Below are 22245 nucleotides of genomic sequence, written 5' to 3'. Positions count from 1 at the left end.
ATATAAGCGGGATCTTTGATTAATAGACTACAACTTCCTAAATATTCTGCAACAAGACAAGGATTTCACTGGGCCCAGTATTCAAAGATATCCGGTTTTCTCTGTTACCTGACCATAATTTATCCAGATAACTAGATGGGATATTCAGCAGCAAAGCTATGTTGCTGGATATCTGTATATAAATCTCTACTTAGCCAGATAAGTAATATCCAGATGAGTTAGACCTGCTCTATAGTAGGTCTAACTTATCCAGTTAACTTAACCGGATAAGTCTGAATATTAGCACTTATCTGGTTAAGTTAACTGGCTATCTACTGAGCTAGATAAGTGACTTATCCAGCCACTGATCGTAGCTGGATATTCAGCAACCACCATGTAGCATTTCAGTATTGACCTCATTAGGACTTAAAATGAATTCCAAGAAAAAGACTGAGTATTTTGTTTGTTATTTCTTTCATTTTTGACAATCATTATTTTTTGTTATTTTCAGTTTGTTCAAGCTCTTCTGATACTGGCTGAGACATCACTACCACAAGATGCTGTCCCTCAATGGCACCATCATCAATCATCCCAATTTCATTCTGTTGGGAATTCCTGGTCTGCAAGAGGTCTATCTCTGGCTCTCTGTCCCTATGTGTTCAATATACCTTGCAACTCTCCTAGGGAATGGTCTTGTGCTGTTCCTGATAATGACCGAGAAGAAGCTTCACAAACCTATGTACCTTTTCCTCTCTATGCTATTAACCTTGGGTCTTATTTCCTCCACTGCTGTAATGCCCAAGTTGCTTTGCATTCTTTGGTTCAATCTCAGGGAGATTGCCTTTGACAACTGTCTCATCCAGATGTTCATCATCCATTCATTTTCGGCTATGAGATCTGCAGTGTTGGTGGCCATGGCTTTTGATCGCTTTATAGCTATCTGCAACCCCCTGCGGTACGCCTCTATCTTAAGTAACAAAATCATAGCAGAAATAGGACTGATTGTACTGGTTAGAGGTGTAGCTTTAATAATGCCATTTCCATTGCTCATTCAAAGGTTGAATTTCTGTAGAACCAATGTAATTTTTCATTCCTATTGTGAGCACATAGCTGTAGCAAAGGTGGCCTGTACAGATATAAGTATTAATAACCTGTATGGTTTAGTTGTTGCCCTTTTAGTGTCTGTATTTGATCTGGTATGCATAGCTCTGTCCTATTTTCTCATTTTCAGGGCAGTCTTGAAGCTTCAGTCAAAGGAAGCCCATTATAAGGCCTTGAACACCTGTGCTGCCCACATCTGTGTCATCTTAATTGCTTATGTGCCATTTCTCTTCTCTCTTTTAACTCACAGGTTTGGGCATAATGTTCCTCTATATATTCATATCTTGCTGGCCAACTTCTACCTCCTTATCCCTGCCATGTTAAATCCCATTGTTTATGGAATGAAAACAAAAGAGATTTGGGATAGAATCCTCAAAATTGTTCTCAAAAGGAAAGTCCATTTTGACAATTAAAACTTACCTCATATCTCTGTGAAAAATTATTAATTTATTTAAGGGTTTTTCTATTCACATGGTAACATCATATCTGTTTCCAAGTAACATGAATGATAGCAACAGAGCTATACATAGAAACTATAGAACAAGGTCATTAAAAACAATAGAACATAACAACAATTTATTTATTTATTTATTTATTTAGCTATTTTCTATACCGGCTTTCACGACCAGGGGTCACATCAAACCGGTTTACATTTAACAGTTTGTGCATTAAAACATAGAACTGGAACAACTAACTGGTGCAGAAAATACAGTTACAATGAACAAGGAATTATACAACTGGGAGAGTGGGAAGAAGAAGAAGAAGAGAGTATAACAATTAATAAAAATGCATTTACAATGGATCTTTACAAAATATGTAACTTAAAGACCCAGACTGAGAGCAGTCCTGGTCTGGAGTAGGTGGTGGATGATTAAGACTTTATAGTGGAGTTATGAGATGATGCGAACTCTGAAAAAGTAATTAAGGGATAATATTAACATGGGTTAATCTAAGATCGGAAAGGCTTTTCTGAAAAGCCAGGTTTTTAGTCTTGAAGTATTAAATGATAGCAGAAAACATCCAGTTATCAAAAGTACCATAACATGTAAACACCTGAAAACAACTGGACCAAAAAGCAAAATTTTAAGAACAGGTTTCAACTGAAGAAGTTCCATCCTCAGTGCTGGGCTAATACAAGTGACTTGGGAATGTTAGGCCAAAAGATTATATATATATTGGGTGAATTTCTTTCAAAAAGGTGGCCAATAATCCATGATAAATAAATAAACTCTAATGCAAGATCTATGAGTGATAGGCTGTTGATGTGTATGAGGCCATTGAAGGGGAGGAGTATATGAATGAGCACTCACTGAAGTGTGCTCACTCATAGTAGAGAGGCTAATTGAGTTCTTCACTTCGGTATTCACTTCGGAAGATGTTAAGAGATATACCCATGCTATAAATGATATTCAAAGTTGATGTTTCAGGGGAACTATTAATTAAGTTGACTTAGAAAATAGCCACTGCTATTACTAGCAACAGTAACATGGGATAGACTTAGTTTTTGGGTACTTGCCAGGTTCTTACGGCAAGTACCGTGCTCTGACCCAATATGGGATGTTCTTATCTGAAACAAATCTCAGTGAACTTGGAAGATGTACTAGGGCAAATTGACAAACTAAATAGTAGTAAATAACCTGGACCAGATGGTATACATCCCAGAATACTGAAAAAACAGAGAAATGAAATTGCGGATTGGCTATTGGAAGTTTGTAAACTATCAGTAACATTGTCTATGGAACCTGAACACTGGAGGTTTATCAATATAATGACAATTTTTAAAAAGGGATCAAGGGGTGATCCATGAAACTGTGCCAGGCAAAATGATAGAAACTATCATAAAGAACAAAATTACTGAACATATAGATAGGAATAGTTTAATAGGACAAAGCCAAGATGGATTTAGCCAAGGGAAGTCTTGCCCCACAAAGTTGCAACATTTTTTGAGGGCATAAATAAACATGCATCTTAAGGTGAGCCAGTTGATCTAGTGTATCTGGATTTCCAGAAAGCATTTGACAAATTTCCTCATGAGAGACTCTTGAAATTAAAAAGTCATGGGATGAGGGCAGTGTCCTATTGTGGGCTGAGAACTGGTTAAAAGAGAGAAAACAGAGAGTAGGTCTGAATGGTCAATTTTCTCAATGGAGAAAGGTGAATAGTGGCGTGCCCTAAGGATCTGTTCTGGGACTGATGATTTTGAATATTTTTATAAATGACCTGGAAATTCAATGGGGGGGAAAGGCTGATGTGCACGGAGCAGGAGAGGGACCTTGGGGTGATAGTGTCTAATGATGCGAAGACAGCGAAACAATGCGACAAGGCGATAGCAAAAGCCAGAAGAATGCTGGGCTGCATAGAGAGAGGAATATCGAGTAAGAAAAGGGAGGTGATTATTCCCTTGTACAGGTCCTTGGTGAGGCCTCACCTGGAGTACTGTGTTCAGTTCTGGAGACCGTATCTACAAAAAGACAAAGACAAGATGGAAGCGGTACAGAGAAGGGCGACCAGGAAGGTGTAGGATCTTCATCGGATGACGTACGAGGAGAGATTGAAGAATCTAAATATGTACACCCTGGAGGAAAGGAGGAGCAGAGGTGATATGATACAGACTTTCAGATACTTGAAAGGTTTTAATGATCCAAAAACAACGACAAACCTTTTCCGTAGGAAAAAAATCAGCAGAACCAGGGGTCACGATTTGAGGCTCCAGGGAGGAAGATTCAGAACCAATGTCAGGAAGTATTTCTTCACGGAGAGGGTGGTGGATGCCTGGAATGCCCTTCCGGAGGAAGTGGTGAAGACCAGAACTGTGAAGGACTTCAAAGGGGCGTGGGATAAACACTGTAGATCCATAAAGTCAAGAGGCCGCCAATGAAGAGTGGGTGACTCGCCAGAATGGTGGCTACTGCCTGGACACAATACCCTTATTCAATAAACATACACATGCTTACTGTGACTCCAACATCGCTCTAAGCTTCAACAGCAAGAGGAAATGGAAAAAAGGATTTGCACTCACAAAGAGGGGAGTAGCTGGCTTGTTACGGCGGTTACTACCCCAAACCAAATATGCCTGATACTTCACTTTCAATGCATATACAGCATAGCTCTCTGCTTCAACGACAGGGGAGAAGAATAACTGATACTTCACACATCCAGCAGAGCTCTCTGCTTCAACGGCAAGGGAGAAGAAAAAGGGTTCGCACTCACAAAGCGGGGAGTAGCTGGCTTGTTTCGGCGGTTACTACCCCAAACCAAATGTGCCTGATACTTCACTTTCCATGCATATCCAGCATGGCTCTCTGCTTCAACAGCATGGGAGAAAGACTGATACATCACGCATTTCCAGCATAGCTCCCTGCTTCAACAGCAGGGGAAAAAAAAAAAAACTGATGCTTCACGCATATCCTGCATAGCTTCAACGGCAGGGGTGAAGAAAAAAAGGATTCGCAATCACAAAGCGAGGAGTAGCTGGCTTGTTACGGCGGTTACTACCCCAAACCAAATGTGCCTGATACTTCACTTTCAATGCATATCCAGCATGGCTCTCTGCTTCAACGGCAGGGGAGAAAAAAACTGATACTTCACGCATATCCAGCATAGCTCCCTGCTTCAACGGCAGGGGAGAAGAAAAAACAACCAACAAGGGCTGTACAACATAGTCTGGGTAAAACAAATAAGCATGGGTGTAGCTTGCTTATCGCGGCGGTTACTACCCCTAACTAATCAAGCTAGATATTTCACTTGGATGCAGCTCCATCACTGCTCTCTACATTAATGGTGGGGGTGGAAGGGGAATAGAACAAAGAGCTAAGAGAAACAGATAAGTATGGGAGAAGAAATGTGTGAAGCTTGCTGGGCAGACTGGATGGGCCATTCGGTCTTCTTCTGCCGTCATTTCTATGTTTCTATGTTTCTATGAAATGGGAACAACAAGTGAGGTGATCAAATTTGCTGATGACACAAAATTATTAAAAGATGTTAAATCAGAAGAGGATTGTGAGAAATTGCAAGAGGACATTGCAAAACTGGGAGACTGGGCATGCAAATGAAATTTAATGTGGACAACTGCAAAGTGATGCACTTAAGGAAGAGTAACCCAAATTATAGCTACACAATGCAAGGTTCCACATTAGGAGTCAGCACTCAGGATAAAGATCTAGGTGCCATCGTTGAAAATATGATGAAATCTGCTCATTGTGCAGCAGCAGCCAAGGATGTAAACAGAATGCTAGGGATTATTAGGAAAAGAATGGAGAATAAAACAGAGAATATCATAATGCCTCTGTATCGCTCCATGGTGCAACCTCATCTTGAATATTGTGTGCAGTTCTGGTCACCACATCTCAAAAAAGGTGTAGCAGAATCAGAAAAGTTACAGAAAAGGGCGACCAAGATGATAAGGGGATGGAAAGATGCCCCTATGAGGAAAGGCTAAAGAGGTTAAAGCTTTTCAGCTTGGAATAGAGTAGCCTAGTGGTCCGAGTAGCAGGCTATAAATCAGGAGACCTGTGTTTATGGAGTCCATTAAGGTAGAGTGTCTATTAAGCTAGGTTGAGAGAACATTGCACAAATCTAATCTTTTGGTGAGTTTCCTCATTCTGAAGGTTATCAAATCTTCACAAGAGAGCACTGTTCTGTTCGTACGTCTCACTCTGAATGTCAAAGTGGCCCCTAACCCCTACACTAATACCTAAACGTCACCTTGAGCAACTAGGTGGACCTCCTATAGAGATATAAATATCTACCTAGTATGAGCACATTATGGCTATGCACTCTCTCTCTCTCTCTCTCCCCCCCTCCTCCCCCCCCACCCAGTAGTTGTAGGAGGCCCCTGATAGCTAGGTTGGCTCTCCAGGAGCTTAAAAGCCATGCAATAGGGCTTTGCAAAACTGTGAACCCACCCCTAACTTCTCCTCTTTTTCTGATTTGCATCACATTATGGTGCTTTTGCATGCGTTAAAGGCGTTTTTGCATGTGAAAACGCCATATAGCACTTTGATAAATGACCCCCTTAGATTGTAAGCTCTGTGGGGATAGGGAAATACCTACAGTACCTGAATGTAATCCACTTTGAAGTGCTGAAAAAAAGGTACAAAAAGTAGAATATAAAAATCTAAATAAGCAGAAGAATGGAACAAGTAAGTGTTAATTAATTGTTTACCTTTTTGAAAAGTACAAAGACCAGGGGGGACACAATGACGTTTCTGGGTAATACATGTAAAAGTAGTAAGAGAACATTTTTTTTTACTCAATGCATAATTAAGCTCTGGAATTCATTGCCAGAAGATGTGGTGAAAGCTATTAGTGTAGCTGCATTTAAAAAATGTTTAGACAAGTTCCTGGAGAAAAAGTCAATTAAACATTATTAAGATGGAGTTGCAGATATCCGGTGCTTATTCTTGAGATAAGCAGCTTGGAATCTCTCTACCCCTTGGGATCCTGCCAGGTTCTTGTGACTTGGATTGGCCACTGTTGGAAACAAGATACTGGGCTTGATGAACTCTTAGTCTGGCCCAGTATGGCAAGTCTTATTTTCTTATGAAGAATACATCAGTTTCTGTAGAATCCATGCCTAGCTAAGCACAGTGGGGTAGATTTTCAAAGGGGTACGCGCGTACGATACGCACGTACCCCACGAAAACCTACCCCAAACCCCCCCTGCGCGCGCCGAGCCCCAGGACGCGCGTAAGTCCCGGGGCTTGCATAGAGGGGTGTGTCGGGGGGCGTGACGCGAGTGACGCGGCGTTTCGGGGCCGGGCCTGGGGGCGTGGCACCGGCCCGGGGGTGTGGTCGAGGCCACCGGACCAGCCGGGTGATGGGGGGAGGGGAAGGTGAGGGGAGGCAGAAGGAAAGTTCCCTCCGAGGCCGCTCCAATTTCAGAGCGGCCTCGGAGGGAACAGGCAGCGCGTGCTGGGCTTGGCGCGCGCAGGTTGCACAAATGTGCACCCCCTTGCCCGCGCCGGCCCCGGATTTTATAAGATACGCACGGCTACGCGCGTATCTTATAAAATCCAGCGTACTTTTGTTCGCGCCTGGTGCACGAACAAAAGTACGCCCGTGCGTACATTTATAAAATCTACCCCAAAGTATTTTATTCAATGATTTTACTGTATCTCACGCAGTCAGAATCACATATAACATCGCAGACCTACATTCCTCCACCTCCATCTCTTTTCTTACAGAAATATATGTTACTCTGGACTCTCAAATTCCTCTTATAGCACTTCCCTGTTTTACCACTTAACTTTGAAATAAACCTACACCAACCCTGTTTAAGGGATGAGGTTCCCTATCAGCATATCTACCATATATTAAAATTCACATCCAAAGGGAACCAAATGTAACCTCCCATTTAATGATTTACTTCACTCATCCTCTAGTCCTTGACCTTCCCTACAGAGTCCTCCCAGTGCAGGTTCCCTGGACGATTGCACACAAGGAACACTCTTCAGTTTCCCGGTATCATTTCCTCCTGGTCCATTCCGCCCAGTCCATTCTCACTCCCCAAGACAAGAAGGGGAGTAATCAAAAAGTTCAAAGTCCACAGTGGTCAAGACTTGCAAGAAACTTTCTGTTTTATTTAAAGCAAGGGATGGCACTGCAGGTTAACGACAAAAGCTTGACACGGTCCCCCTGACATGGAGCCGTGTTTTGATAACCTGCGTCGGGAGGGACCTCTAGGCCAAGAACATAGCAGCTTTTAACATATTGAATGGCACCCAAATTATTGCTACACAATGCAAGGTTCCACATGAAAAGGAAAAGGATCTAGGTGTCATAGTTGAAAATACATTGAAATCTTCTGCTCAGTGTGCAGCAGCAGCAGTCAAGAAAGCAATAGAATGCTAGGAATTATTATGAAAGAAATGGAGAATAAAACTGAGAATATCATATTGCCTCTTTCAATGGGCCATTCAATATGTTAAAAGCCGCTATGCTCTCATCCTAGAGGTCCCTCCTGATGCAGGTTATCGAAACACAGCTCCGTGTCAGGAGGCCATGTCGAGCTTTTGCCGTTAACCTGCAGTTCCATCCCTTGCTTTAAATAAAACGGAAAGTTTCTTGCAAGTCTTGACTGGACTTTGAACATTTTGAATACCCCCATCTTATGTGGTGGATATTCCTCTATGGGGAGGTTACTCACCATTTATTTGTGCCGTTCTCACTCCCACCAAATGGTTAGTTCCTCAAGAGGAAGAAAAAAACCACGCCAACTCCATCACGGCCATGGGCCTACCCTTTTCACCACCCTGGTGTGCTCCGTGGGATGAGAAGGAAGCCTCTCCTTCATCACAGCCTCCGGCATCTTCCCTGAGGCGAAGAAACCCCTACAGGTCCCATTATCTAACTGGGAGAGTCCCTCTCACAGACTGGTTACTCCAGCAGGTCACATCTATGTGGGTTCCTAGCACCCACCATGCTAAACCTTGATCACCCAATCATAAACACCTAATGGCCTGATTTTAAAAAAACATATACACACTTCAAATTGGCTTTTACACATGTAAAGGGGATTTTGAAAATTGCTACAATGAATGCCACTGAATTGTCCATAGGATATTCACATATAAGTGCACTTTACATGTGTCAGAAATGCCAACGCCCAGCAATAGACATCAGCTCAAACTCCTCTTCTTCCCCAGGATGCCTCCTTCTTCAAGGAGTCATTGATCCATCCGAAGAGTATAATCCATTTTCCTGCATAAATATCTTTTTGCTAAGGAAAGCCATGTGAACTATGGACAGTCTGTCAGCATCCTCTCAAAGAGTGCTGGTTAGGGCCTTGTGCAGAGGTGAGATAATATTTTTATTCTTCGTTTTGACGCCACATTTAATGCAAGCCATCTTGTGCCCATCCATGGCTGCTGCCTAGTCCTGGGCACTCATTCCCAGTTCATCAAATAATATACCCAGGTATTTCTCCTGCTTAGTGGCCGCATGCATTGTCCCTCATACAAAGCACTTTGCACCAGTTTATATTTGAGTCCCCAGGACAATGAACGTCTCCACATTAAATCTCGCCTAATTCTCTGCCATTTTATGTAGAGAACCCAGATCCTTCTGTAAAATCAGTCAGTCAGGTAGTAGTGCATTCACAGTGTGACATGGTCTGGCACCCTCTGCAAAACTGATAATATTTCTACTTATTCCTGCCTCCTCCTCACCGATAGAAGCATTAAGCATTGGGCTAAGCACCGAACCTCTGAGAAATCCCTCTTGACATTTTATTCCAAGAGTGATATTCCCCATTATTTCTCACCCTCGGTGGCTTCACTGTCATCCATTGTCTTACCTATTCATTCACATCTGGTGTCTGTAATGCCACTTTCCATGATTTAAAATCAGTCTTTTATGGGGTTACATATTAAAAGCTTTGGCACCATCCAGATAAAGTATAGCCATCATATTTTCCATATCAAGTTTAATGCTAACAAATGTTGCCTCTGAATCCATGTTAATTCTTGCTGGTCATTCCCACAATCATCTCCTCTTTTGTCATGCTCTTCAGTATTATTAGACCCTCTGGTCTGTATTTGCCCTGACTTAAATTCTTGTTTTACTATGGGGACTGCATAACCTCCTCACTGATCCTTGCTGGATCATGGTACATTGGAAATCAGTACGGCGAAGCTTCAGACATCTGCAGAAAGATCCCAATAATAGAAACACAGAAACCGTAGAAATGACGGCAGAAAAGGACCAGTCTGCCCAGCAATCTTGTGGTCGTATCTGCTGCGCAGCTCACCCCCATATTTATCAGTTTCCCAGGCCGTAAAAGACAAGGCCCTAGTTTATTGCTGTCTTAGTCAAATTACCCATTACCTCTTGCCGTTGAAGCAGAGAGCAATGTTGGAGTTGCATCAGCAGTATGAAGGCTTATTGGTTAAGGGTAGTAACGGCTGCACCAGCAAGTTACCCCCATGCACTCTTTTCCTCATTCCCATCCTCTAGCCTATAAAGATCCACAGTCTTTATCCCATGCACATTTGAATTATTTCACTGTTTTGTCTTCACCACCTCCTCTGGAAGTGCATTCCAGGCATCCACCACCCTCTCCGTGAAGAAATATTCCCTGACGTTGCTTCTGCGTCATCCTCCCTGGAGTTTCATTTCGTGACCCCTAGTTCTACTGATTTCTTTCCAGTGGAAAAGGTTTGGTGATTGTGCATCGTTAAAACCTTTCAGGTAGAAATAGAGCAATAAAAGTGCCTGCGGTGTCCACGGGTTTTTCACGTGTGCTACGGCGTGCAGAATAATGACTGTAGTCATACCAGCCAATAGCTTTCCTGTTTTTATTTTATCTGGTTTCACGTGCAGTTTCTGTGTCAGGTCCCTGCTGAAAGCTCTTTCTGTGGCCACTCTGCAAAGGTAGCTGAGGGGAAATGCTACAGAGAAAACAAAGGGATAGGGCGAGGGAACAAACTTGGGTGCTCGCCGCTCAGTGCTGATATTCAGTGCTGATTGCTTCTTAATTTATGTCATCTCAGTACCTGTACTAACTTTACGCACCTCACATTAAAGAGCCTAATGTTACATTCAAGGGCCTGTATTGTGCAATTTGGTTAAGGCACCTTAAACAGCTGAATATATGCACGCTAACAGACTGCTAATTAAGGCACACTCTGGATTCCCCATCTCAAAAAGAACATAAGAAAATGCCATACTGAGTCAGACCAAGGGTCCATCAAGCCCAGCATCCTGTTTCCAACAGAGGCCAATCCAGGCCATAAGAACCTGGCAAGTACCCAAACACTAAGAAGATCCCATGCTTCTAATGTCGGTAATAAGCAGTGGCGATTCCCTATTGATTAATAGCAGATTATATAGTCTTCTCCTCCAGCAACTTATACAAACCTTTTTTAAACCCAGTTACAGTAATTGCCCTTACCATATCCTCTGACAATGAATTCCAGAGCTTAATTGTTCATTGAGTGCAAATGAATTTTCTCTAATTTGTTTTAATTGTGCTTCTTGCTAACTTCATGCAGTGTCCCCTAGTCCTTGTATTATCTAAAAGAGTAAATAACCAGTTCACGTTACCTGTTCAAGCCCTTCTAAGATTTTAAACACCTCTATCATTATCTTCTCTCAGGCATCTCTTCTCCAAGCTGAACAATTCTATCCTCTTCAGCCTTTCCTCATAGGGGGAGCTGTTCCATCCCCTTTATCATTTTGGTCGCCCTTCTCTGTACTTTCTCCAGTGCAACTATATATTTTAGGAGATGCAGCAACCAGAACCGCACACAGTATTCTAGGTGAACTAGAAAAGATGCAGAGGGCAATAAAAATGATAAAAGGGAATGGAACTTGTCTCCTATGAGGAAAGGCTAAAAACAGACGAGGGCTCTTCAGCTTGGAGAAGAGATGGCTGAGTGGGGACATGATAGACGTTTATAGAATCAGGAGTGGAGCGGAAAATAAAGGAACAGTTATTTAACCTTTCAAATAATACTAAAAACAAGAGGACACCTTATGAAACTAACAAGCAGCAGATTTAGCGCATTATCAAGCTGTGGAGTCAGATGCTAGAGGACGTGGTCAAGGCGACGAGCACAGCGGGGTTTAAAAGAGGTTTGGAGAAGTTCCTGGAGGAAAAGTCCATAACACGTTATTAGTCAGGTAGACTAAATAAAGCCATCGCTACCCGCGGAAGTGAGAAACAGGATACAGATCTATCTTATGGGATCTGGCAGGTACTTGTGACCTGGACTGGCCACTTTTGGAGACAGGATGCCGGGCTCGATGGACCTTGATCTGACCCAGCAAGGCATTTGTTAGATTATTATGCACCAAACTGAACTGTGTCTTTAAGAGATTTGTAGTCCTGCATTAGTAATCTCCCAAGGGCACAGCAAGATCTAGCAAGTCCTTCCCCACTGAGGAAGGACTCTGGAGAGATTGCATAGGGATGCTTTATAAAAGTAGGAAGACTTTATACTCACGGTTCACACCGAGATCACTGGATTCTCACGCCTTTTACAGTAAGGATGCGGACTCTGAAGAGATTGCATAGGCATGCTTTATAAAAGTAGGAAGAGTTTATACTCTCGGTTCACACCGAGATCACTGGATTCTCACGCCTTTTACAGTAAGGATGCGGACTCTGGAGAGATTGCATAGGGATGCTTTATAAAAGTAGGAAGAGTTTATACTCTCGGTTCACACCGAGATCACTGGATTCTCACGCCTTTTACAGTAAGGATGCGTATATTTTCCACAGCTGCTGAGGTTTGGAGAGTTGGATAAATTGGGGATGTCTGTAAGTTTATATAAGCCATGTCTGTTAGAAATTGCTGCTCTGGAAGTTGTTTAGAAAGATGTAGCAAAATTTGGAGAAACTATCAGAAACAATCCAAGAGGTATAAAATTATACAATTTGGGAGAGAATGGGTCCCCCCCATTTCTTCCTAATCAACCTCTAAATCACATTTTCACTGCTGTTAAATCTGTCATTATCAGCCAATCAGTATGCACCTCGCTTCCTCAGTCTGATCTCCTCCAACACTAAGACCTCTCGTGCATAATCTGAGATTATTTTGACTTGATTTTTTTTTTTATCTCCCGTTTTCATCTTCTTCCTTGATGACATCCCATAATCATCTTTCTCTCACGTTACCCATATCCCTCCCGTCCTGAGTTCACCTGCCTGGTTAAAAGACGCTTCCTCCCTGCGCTTCACCTTTTTTCTTATTTCTTGGTAAGCCCTTCTGCCGAGGTGTAAAGACTGCGGATTTTGTGCAAATTCTCAGTTGGGGGAAAGTCCAGTCCTGCTTCCCTTTTGAAAAAGATCCACAGCTGTGACTAGCATGCAGGCTGCGCCCCCGCTTTTAGTATGGGTTAAGTTTGGTTGAGAAGCAGCGCCCTTGCATTTCATAACGAAACGTGTGCGGGCCCAAAACTCGCCCCCACGGCAACACCTCCCCCTTAGCCCGGCTGAAAGTGCGCGTCCTTGGCAAGCCCACGGGAATTTCAGCCGGTTGGAAGGCGGGCAATGCTCAGACCATGCTTCCACCCAGGGGTAAATCAGTATTTACCTGGTTAAAAAAAGGCTTTTGAAAATTATCCTCCAAGAGTGTAAGCTCACAGCCAGAAGGGATTCAAGAAAAGCCAGAAAGGTTAATTTTCAAAGGTGTTTCCATTGTTAAAACGCTGCTTTACCCCAGGACATGGCATGTTAATGAGATTGTCCACTCCATATGCAGGTAAACCTATATATGCGTATGTCCTGAATGCCCGTAAGTTTACCCGAACTGAGCTGAGGAGTTCCCGGGGGCAGAGTTAGGGAAGGGTTTTGATTTATGCAAATACTTCTGCATTTTCAAAAGTATGTGTGTAAGTTTTCACAAATTAGCAGGTGCAATTGTGTGTGGGTGGTTTTGGTGGGCTACTTTTCAAAGCCAGCACAAACGCAGAACATGGCTTTGAAAAATTAGTCAACAAACAAAGAAGCAGAACACCTCTCTAATACAGTCAAAAACCAAACAAAGAGAGGGAAAAGAATCAACAGTCCAATCCACAAAACTTCAACTAATTAATGGCAAATGACAATATCATAAAGATCTTTGCTTTGGAATTTCAATCCGCGGCCTCTCGCCTCGCAATGGGCCGCAAGCCTTAATCAGCTTAATCAGGCGCCACAGCATGGACTGTTGATCCTTTTCCCTCTCTTTGTTTGAAAAATTAGTGCCATGTTTGTGCATCTTTGGAGACTTTATGTGGTCTCATACATTTTCCCCAAAATCATTAACAGAATAACTGGAATAAGGCCACTGAGTCTTGCTGGAAACTATCCAAGAACATTAAATTCCCCTTGTACACCAAAAGCAAAATCTATCGTCCACATCTTGAGATCAACATTAACACAAAAGGAAAAAGCATCATTGATGAGAAACAAGAAGGTCGTTAGTATAATGATGAACTTTCAACCTCTGGAGTATTCAGTCCAACAGAGTCCATGAACTCAGCTGGTCCGGGTCAAAGAATAACTAGGATTGCTGACCTTTTACATGTTGCTGGGAATTTCAAGGAAAAACTGTGCACCCAATCTAGCGCCTATTCGTGCACGTTTAGAAAATGACTTCTACACACCTGGGTGGTTCTAGGGACTTCAGGTAATATTTTAACTAAAGAAACTCAAAACTGCTTATCTTTTACCTGGAAATGTATCCAACAGCAGGGAAAATTCAACCAAAAGAGAAGCTTTAGCAAAATTCAATTGAAGCAAATCTTCAGAGAGAGAAGATAACTCTCTAGCACCTTCCTTTGATTTCACTGTTGAAACATTTTATTTATAGCACCAGATTTTTATAGAGTGATCCGGGTTAAAATATGCCTTCACACTAGGTGAGGAGGCAGAGACCCCCTTTTTAAATATCTCTAAGAAACTGCGTAACATCAAGACAACCCCTGTAATATTATTCAGAGTGGGGAAATGTTTAAATCTCAAGGTCCAAGTTTTGGTCTTATTCTCCAAAGAAATCAACACACACACACCCCATTGCTGTAGAACTAGAGGGATAAATCATGCTTGTTTGCGGATGTTACAAAAATCTGTCACAAATGGAAATGCCAGAAATAGTGAAAAAAATATGAAAGATTTAAAAAAAAATTGGGTTAGGTCAGCCATAGTAGTGGGTGGTTCATTATAGGAAATGTAGATAGCAGGGTGGCTGGTGAGCGTGATGACAGCCTGGTAACTTGCCTACCTGGTGTGAAGTTGGCAGACCTCACGCGTCACCTAGATACGTAGGATTATAGACAGTGCTGGGGAGGAGCTGGCTGTCATGGTACATGTGGGCACCAGCGACATAGGAAAATGTGGGAGAGAGGTTCTGGAAACCAAATTTAGGGTTTTAAAAATTTAGGATTTAGAAAGCTGTTCCATGTGCAGGTGCCCAGAGGCAGGCAGAGCTCCAGAGTCTCAATGTGTGGATGAGACAATGGTCAGGGAAGAGGGATTCAGTTTTGTAAGGAGCTGGGGAAACGTTTGGGGAAGGGGGAGACTTTTCTAAAAGGATAGACTCCACCTTAACCAGAGTGGAACCAAGCTGCTGGCACTAACTTTCAAAAAGGAGATAGAGCAGGTTTTAAACTGGAACAAGGGGGAAAGCCGACAGTCACTCGGCAGTGCATGGTTCGGAGAAATATATCCTTGAAGGATACTAATGAAACAGGAGAGTTAGGGCATCCCAACAGAGAGGTTCCATTAAAAGCAAACGTAGTCCATGTGCCTATATGTAAAAAATCACCAAAGCTAATGATTTCCGAATTATATCTAACAACTGAAAAGCAGGTTATTAAAACAAACAAAAAACACACTTTGAAATGTCTGTATGCCAATGCCAGAAGTCTAAGAAGTAAGATGGGAGAGTTAGGGTGTATAGCAGCAAATGATGAGATTGACATAATTGGCATCACAGAGACTTGGTGGAAGGAGGATAACCAATGGGACAGTGCTATATCAGGGTACAAATTATATCGCAATGATAGGGAGGATCAACTTGGTGGTGGAGTGGCATTTTATGTCCGGGAGCATATAGAGTCCAACAGGATAAAGATCATACAAGAGACTAAATGTTCAGTTTCAATAGAATCTATATGGGTAGAAATCCCATGTGTGTTGGGTAAGAGTATAGTGATAGGAGTATACTACCGTCCACTTGGACAAAATGGTCAGACAGATGATGAAATGCTAAGAGAAATCAGGGAAGCAAACCAATTTGGCAGTGCAGTAATAATGTGAGATTTCAATTACCCCAATATTGACTGGGTAAATGTAACATCAGGACATGCTAGAGATATAAAGTTCCTGGATGGAATAAATGAGTACTTCATGGAGCAATTGGTTCAGGAACCAACAAGAGAGGGAGCTATTTTAGATTTAATTCTTAGTGGAAAGCAGGATTTGTTGAGAGAGGTAACAGTGGTGGGGCCACTTGGCAACAGTGATCATAACATGATCAAATTTAAACTAATAACTGGAATGGGGGCAATAAGTAAATCTGCAGTTAGAAAAAAACTGAAAAGTGCAGCTGCAAAGGTTAAAAGTGTTCAACAGGCATGGACATTGTTTAAAAATACAATCCTAGAGGCGCAGTTCATATGTATTCCACACATTAAGAAAAGTGTAAGGAAGGCAAAACAATTACGTAATGGTTAAAAGGTGAGGTGAAAGAGGCTATTTTAGCCAAAAAAAATCCTTCAAAAATTGTAAGAAGGATCCATCTGTAGAAAATAGGATAAAACATAAGCATTGTCAAGTTAAGTGTAAAGCATTGTTAAGACAGGTGAAGAGAGAATTTGAAATGAAGTTGGCCATAGAGGCAAAAACTCATTATAAAAACTTTTTAAAATATATCTGAAGCAAGAAACTTGTCAGGGTGTCGGTTGGGCCATTACATGACCGAGGGGTTAAAGGGGCTCTTAGGGAAGATAAGGCCATTGCCGAAAGACTAAATTAATTATTTGCTTCCATGTTTACTAATGAGGATGTTGGGGCGATACCAGTTCCAGAGATGGTTTTCAGGGGTGATGAGTCAGATGAATTGAATGAAATCAATGAACCTAAAGATGTAGTAGGCCAGATTGACAAACTAAAGAGTAGCAAATCACCTCAACCAGATGGTATGCATCCTAGAGTTCTGAAGGAACTCAAAAATGAAATTTCTGATCTATTAGTTAAAATTTGTAACCTATCATTAAAAGCATCCATTGCACCTGAAGACTGGAGGGTGGCCAATGTAACCCCAATATTTAAAAAAGGCTCCAGAGGCGATCTGGGTAACTATAGACCAGTGAGCCTGACTTCAGTGCCGGGAAAAATAGTGGAAACTATTCTCAAGATCAAAATCGTAGAGCATATAGAAAGACATGATTTAATGGAACACAGTCAACATGGATTTACCCAAGGGAAGTTTTGCCTAACAAATCTGCTTCATTTTTTTGAAGAGGTTAATAAACATGTGGATAAAGGTGAACCGGTAGATGTAGTGTATTTGGATTTTCAGAAGGCGTTTGACAAAGTCCCTCATGAGAGGCTTCTAAGAAAACTAAAATGTCATGGGATAGGAGGCGATGTCCTTTCGTGGATTACAAACTGGTTAAAAAAGACAGGAAACAGAGAGTAGGATTAAATGTTCAATTTTCTCAGTGGAAAAGGGTAATTAGTGGAGTGCCTCAGGGATCTGTACTTGGACCAGTGCTTTTCAATCCATAATATATCGGGCTTGGAGTGTGTCCGTCAGTGATCACGGATGTTCCACAGCCCGCCGATAGATGGCACAGGTAGCTCAAACACAGCACAGGTAGGAAGGAAGCGGCCATCGCAGGAGAGGCAGAATATAGCAAAGGAGACCCTGGCATGCCGTGAACAGAGCATGTCCCGCAGCACACCCTCTGTTCGCGGCGAGGCGGAAGGCCCGGCGTGCCATTTGTGGCAAAAAGGAAAGGCCCCCATGTGCCGTGATCAGCGCACCTGGACCTTCATCTTCGCCGCAAATGGAGCATGTGCTGCGGGACGCGATCCATTCACGGCATGCCAGGGTCTCTGCTGCTATTTTCTGATCACGCCGAAAATGGTAGGCCCCCATGTGTCACGAATGGCGCGCTGGGCCTTCATCTTCGCCGCGAACGGTGCACCAGGCCTTCATCTTCGCCACGAACGGCGCGGATCCCAAGGCTTACCGGTAAGAGATAATGTTTGTCGGGGAGGGGAGGGTGAGAGAGAGCAGGAGGGTATGAGACAGAGCATGGGAGGGGGATGCCGGTGAGAGAGAATGTGTGTGTGAGAGAGGGGGGTGACAGAGAGCATGGTTGGTGAGCAGGGGGTGAGGAGGCTGTGAAAGAGAGCATGGGGCGTTTGCCGCTGAGAGAGAATCTGTATGTGAGAGAGGAGGGGTGACAGAGAACATGGTAGGGGAGAGGTGGGGGAGGGTGTGAGAGAGAGAGCATGGGAGGTAAGAGAGGGTGGGTGGGGGGATGCTTGAGTGTGGATTTCAGAGACAGGGAGCCTATATGAGAGGAGGGGGATGCTGGTGAGAGAGAATGTGTGTGTGAGAGAGGAGAGGGGGTGTGGGGGAGGGTGAGAGAGAGCTTGGTTGTTAAGAGGGGGAGTGCGCGGGATGCTTGACTGTGGGTTTCAGAGAGGGAGCCTATATGAGGGGATGTGTGTGTGGAAGGGACACTCTTACAGTGAATTTCTAGGGAAATTCAGCTAAAAACAAGAGCAGATGTGCCAATAAAAAGGCTCGCCACCCTGAGGTTACTAGTATATATATAAATGATCTAAAAAGGAATAAAATGAGTGAGGTTATCAAATTTGCAGATGATACAAAATTATTCAGAGTAGTTAAATCACAAGCGGATTGTGATACATTACAGGAGGACCTTGCAAGACTGGAAGATTGGGCATCCAAATGGCAGATGAAATTTAATGTGGACAAGTGCAAGGTGATGCCTGAGGGGAAAATAACCCTTGCTGTAGTTACACAATGTTAGGTTCCATATAGAAACATAGAAACATAGAAACATAGAAATGACGGCAGAAGAAGACCAAACGGCCCATCCAGTCTGCCCAGCAAGCTTCACATTTTTCTCTCATACTTATCTGTTTCTCTTAGCTCTTTGGTTCTATTTCTCTTCCACCCCCACCATTAATGTAGAGAGCAGTGATGGAGCTGCAACCAAGTGAAATATCAAGCTTGATTAGTTAGGGGTAGTAGGGGTAGTAACCGCCGCAAGCTACCACCCAGGAAAAAGATCTAGGCATCATAGTGGATAATACTTTAAAATCATCGGCTCAGTGTGCTGCAGCAGTCAAAAAAGCAAACAGAATGTTAGGAATTATTAGGAAGGGAATGGTGAATAACATGGAAAATGTCATAATGCCTCTGTATTGCTCCATGGTGAGACCGCACCTTGAATACTGTGTACAATTCTGGTCGCCGCATCTCAAAAAAGATATAGTTGTGATGGAGAAGGTACAGAGAAGGGCAACCAAATGATAAAGGGGATGGAACAGCTCCCCTATGAGGAAAGGCTGAAGAGGTTAGGGCTGTTCAGCTTGGAGAAGAGACGGCTGAGGAGGGATATGATAGAGGTGTTTAAGATCATGAGAGGTCTTGAACAAGTAGATGTGAATCAGTTATTTACACTTTCGAATAATAGAAGGACTGTGGATAATGATAATGAAGTTTGCAGGCAGCACATTTAAAACTAATCGGAGAAAATCCTTTTTTGCTCAATGCATTATTAAGCTCTGGAATTTCTTGCCAGAGGATGTGGTTAGTGCAGTTAGTGTAGCTTGTTGTGTTCGGGGGTGGACCCTTGTCCTGGAGCAGTGGAGAACGGCTCCCTGGTAGGGACCAGGAAGCACCTGCCCCCAGGGGGTGGAGCACTGGAGGAGACAGAGGCTAGGATGAGCTTCACCACTGAAAGCCCGAGGTCCCCCCGGGTGGAGCCTGTAAGGACCCAGGCCGCTTGGACTTAGGTGGGCCTCACAGGGTCTCCTGGAGCGATGGTAGACTGACATGCCCTCGGGCAGGAAAGGAGCACGGTCGGGTTCAAAGCTAGAGGTCAGATGGAGCAAGGAGGACCAGAACAGTGTAGGCAATGACAAGGCAAGGGATAGAGCCAGAATCAGAAGACGTGGTCAATCAAGCAGGGGTCAGAATCCGAGAGTCAGTCTGAGGAGTACTCAACAAGCTGAGGTCCGGTTCCAGAGGTCAGATGAGGTCACAGGCAGGCTGAAGTCAGAAGGCAGGCAGCAGGCTGAGTAGTCAAGGTACAAGCCGAGGTCAGTACCAGAGAGACAGTCCGGGGATACTACCTGGGGAGACAGACAGACGGATGCAGGAACAAGCAGGGAACTTCCTTAAATAGTTCCTTCAATCAGAGCGCGCAGCGGAGCTAGGACCCACCCCTGGCCCCACAAGAGGCCGGGCGGTCTGCGCGCACACATATATGGGCGTGGCCACTGCTAAGGACGGTGCCAAACTCCGGCATGGGGCCTGGTGCGCCGAGGAAGGCCCGGCGACCGCCGCCGCGGGACGCCAGGGCCTGGAAGTGCTTGCGGCTGCCACTGGGGAGGCCGACCCGGGACCTGCTGAGGAGCCAGAGAGGTGAGCAGGCCGGTGCACGGGACAAACGCGAATGGGGCGCGCAACATAGCTGGGTTTAAAAAAGGTTTGATACGTTTTTGAAGAAGTCCACTATCTGCTATCAATCAAGCTGACTTAGGAAATAGCCACTGCTATTACGAGCATCAGTACCATGGAATAGACTTAGTTTTTGGGTACTTGCCAGGTTCTTATGGTCTGACCCAGTATGGAAATGTCTTATGTTCTTAAATTTGGAGAACACGCTTCAGTGGGAAAAAGCATAAAATCCTGTATTTGGGTCTCAAAACTCCATTAGACGCACATCAATTAGAAGGACAAGAACCGAAAAGAGTAAAACAAGAAGACCTCTAGGAGTCGTTATCTCAGATGATGGGAAGGTAGCCAGCTGGGGAGTAACAGTCTGCCTAGGAAAGTCGGCAAATGTGCCAACTGACAATTATCCCACCAACACTACCTGCACATAATTACACTTGCTAACTTGTGTACTGGAAATGTTCAAGGAAATTTAAATACATGCCTACGTTTGCAAATCCAAAAGCATTCACATAATTCCAAACCCCTCCCGCCGCCCCCACCGCAACCATTCTGCTCGTCCAGATAAACGTATAGGCATGCAGGACATAGACATGTAAGGTTACTCACTTACTGACTGGGTAATCTTATATAGCAAGGGAAAAGCACCAATTATCCCACCGAATGCCTTTGAAAGTTACCTTTCCTATATAATAAAGCAATTAAAAAGGTCGACAGTATGCTCATCCAGAGAAGTAGAGGCATCAAGGAGGTAATATTGCCCTCGGTATACAGCTCAGTGAGTCTCCATCTTGAGTACTTTGTATATTTATGGAGGTTACCCTTTTGTAAAAACATTGAGAGGACGGAAGTGGATTGGAAAAGGGCTTCTCAAATCTTAAGAGACCTTTAATAACAGCACCTTCCAGTGCAGAAACAGGAATGTGTTCGAAGTCTTATATATTAATGTTTTATATTGTTTGTTTTACGTTCATTTTATTAAAAATCTAATCCTGTTAACCGCTTTGGACTTTGGATAAATGTAGCACATAAATCTTTTTAAATTAATAAATAAACCCTACAGCGAGAAGTTTAAGGGACTCAAAATATATTTCCTGGAGGGAGAATGGAAATAAAGGATAGGATAAAATCATTCAAATATTTTACAGGCTTCAACAGGAAGGAGAAATTTCCATAGGAAAGGAATTTTACGGACATAGGGTCAAGATCTGAATTTCCAGGGAGGACGGTTGAAAGGAAACATGAGAAAAACTCTTCTTTCCTTAGGGCATGGGAGAACCCTGGAATGGCCAACAGAGGTAGTGACAACCAAAACCACAACAAAATTCAAACATATTTGGGACAGAGAAAGAAGGTGGTGCTATTTATAAGGCTAGAGGGTCATAGTATTGCAGACAACCCACCCTTCCCTTCCTCCAGGGCAGAGGCAATGGATAAGGAGACAATAAGAAGCAAGTAAAGGAAGCATAAGCTAGTGATACTTCAGGCCATGGGGTAGCCGGATGGAAACTAGAAGGCAGCAACTCCTTAGAAATCAACTAAGTCAAGCCTGGGGAGTTGGTGATGGCCAGGAACCAGGCAGCTGGATATAAGGGCAACAGCCTCGTAAATTTTGGTATCTGTTTATTTCAAATCTTGGTGGTAGCTCATTGGGAGTAGAGAACCTGGGTGTCGAATTAAGTATGGAAACTTGTACACTCACCTATCCAGGATGATAGAGAACCAAAGGGGAAGGAAAAATAATTTAGAAAAGAAGTGATATTCTAAAAGCAGTCAATGTTATATGACTGGGAAGGAGCAGATCCTTATCATTGTAGACCAGAAAACGTGGTAGACAGAATGGGCCATTTCATCTTTATCTACCATCATCTACGATGTTACTATGTATTAGAGATGTGAATTGTGTGCCAGATTGTCTTAACGATCAGATTCGGCTGCGGGGGGGGCTCGAATCTGATCGTTAAGATATGTGAATTGGAATCGTTTCCGATTCCAATTCACATTTTTTTAG

The 22245-nt window shown here is 43.2% G+C and overlaps 1 protein-coding gene across 1 annotated transcript; it reads left to right on the top strand.

The window, feature by feature from the left end:
- The first annotated feature begins 536 nt into the window (after window positions 1–536).
- Window positions 537–1493, top strand: LOC115082017 (putative olfactory receptor 52P1). The gene has a single exon (XM_029586276.1). It carries the CDS (start codon window positions 537–539, stop codon window positions 1491–1493), a length of 957 nt encoding a protein of 318 aa, XP_029442136.1.
- Window positions 1494–22245: the final 20752 nt, after the last annotated feature.

This window comes from Rhinatrema bivittatum, unplaced genomic scaffold, assembly GCF_901001135.1.
Source record: "Rhinatrema bivittatum unplaced genomic scaffold, aRhiBiv1.1, whole genome shotgun sequence".
In the NCBI taxonomy this organism is placed as follows: Eukaryota; Metazoa; Chordata; class Amphibia; order Gymnophiona; family Rhinatrematidae; genus Rhinatrema; species Rhinatrema bivittatum.
This window is presented reverse-complemented; position numbering and strand designations above follow the sequence as displayed.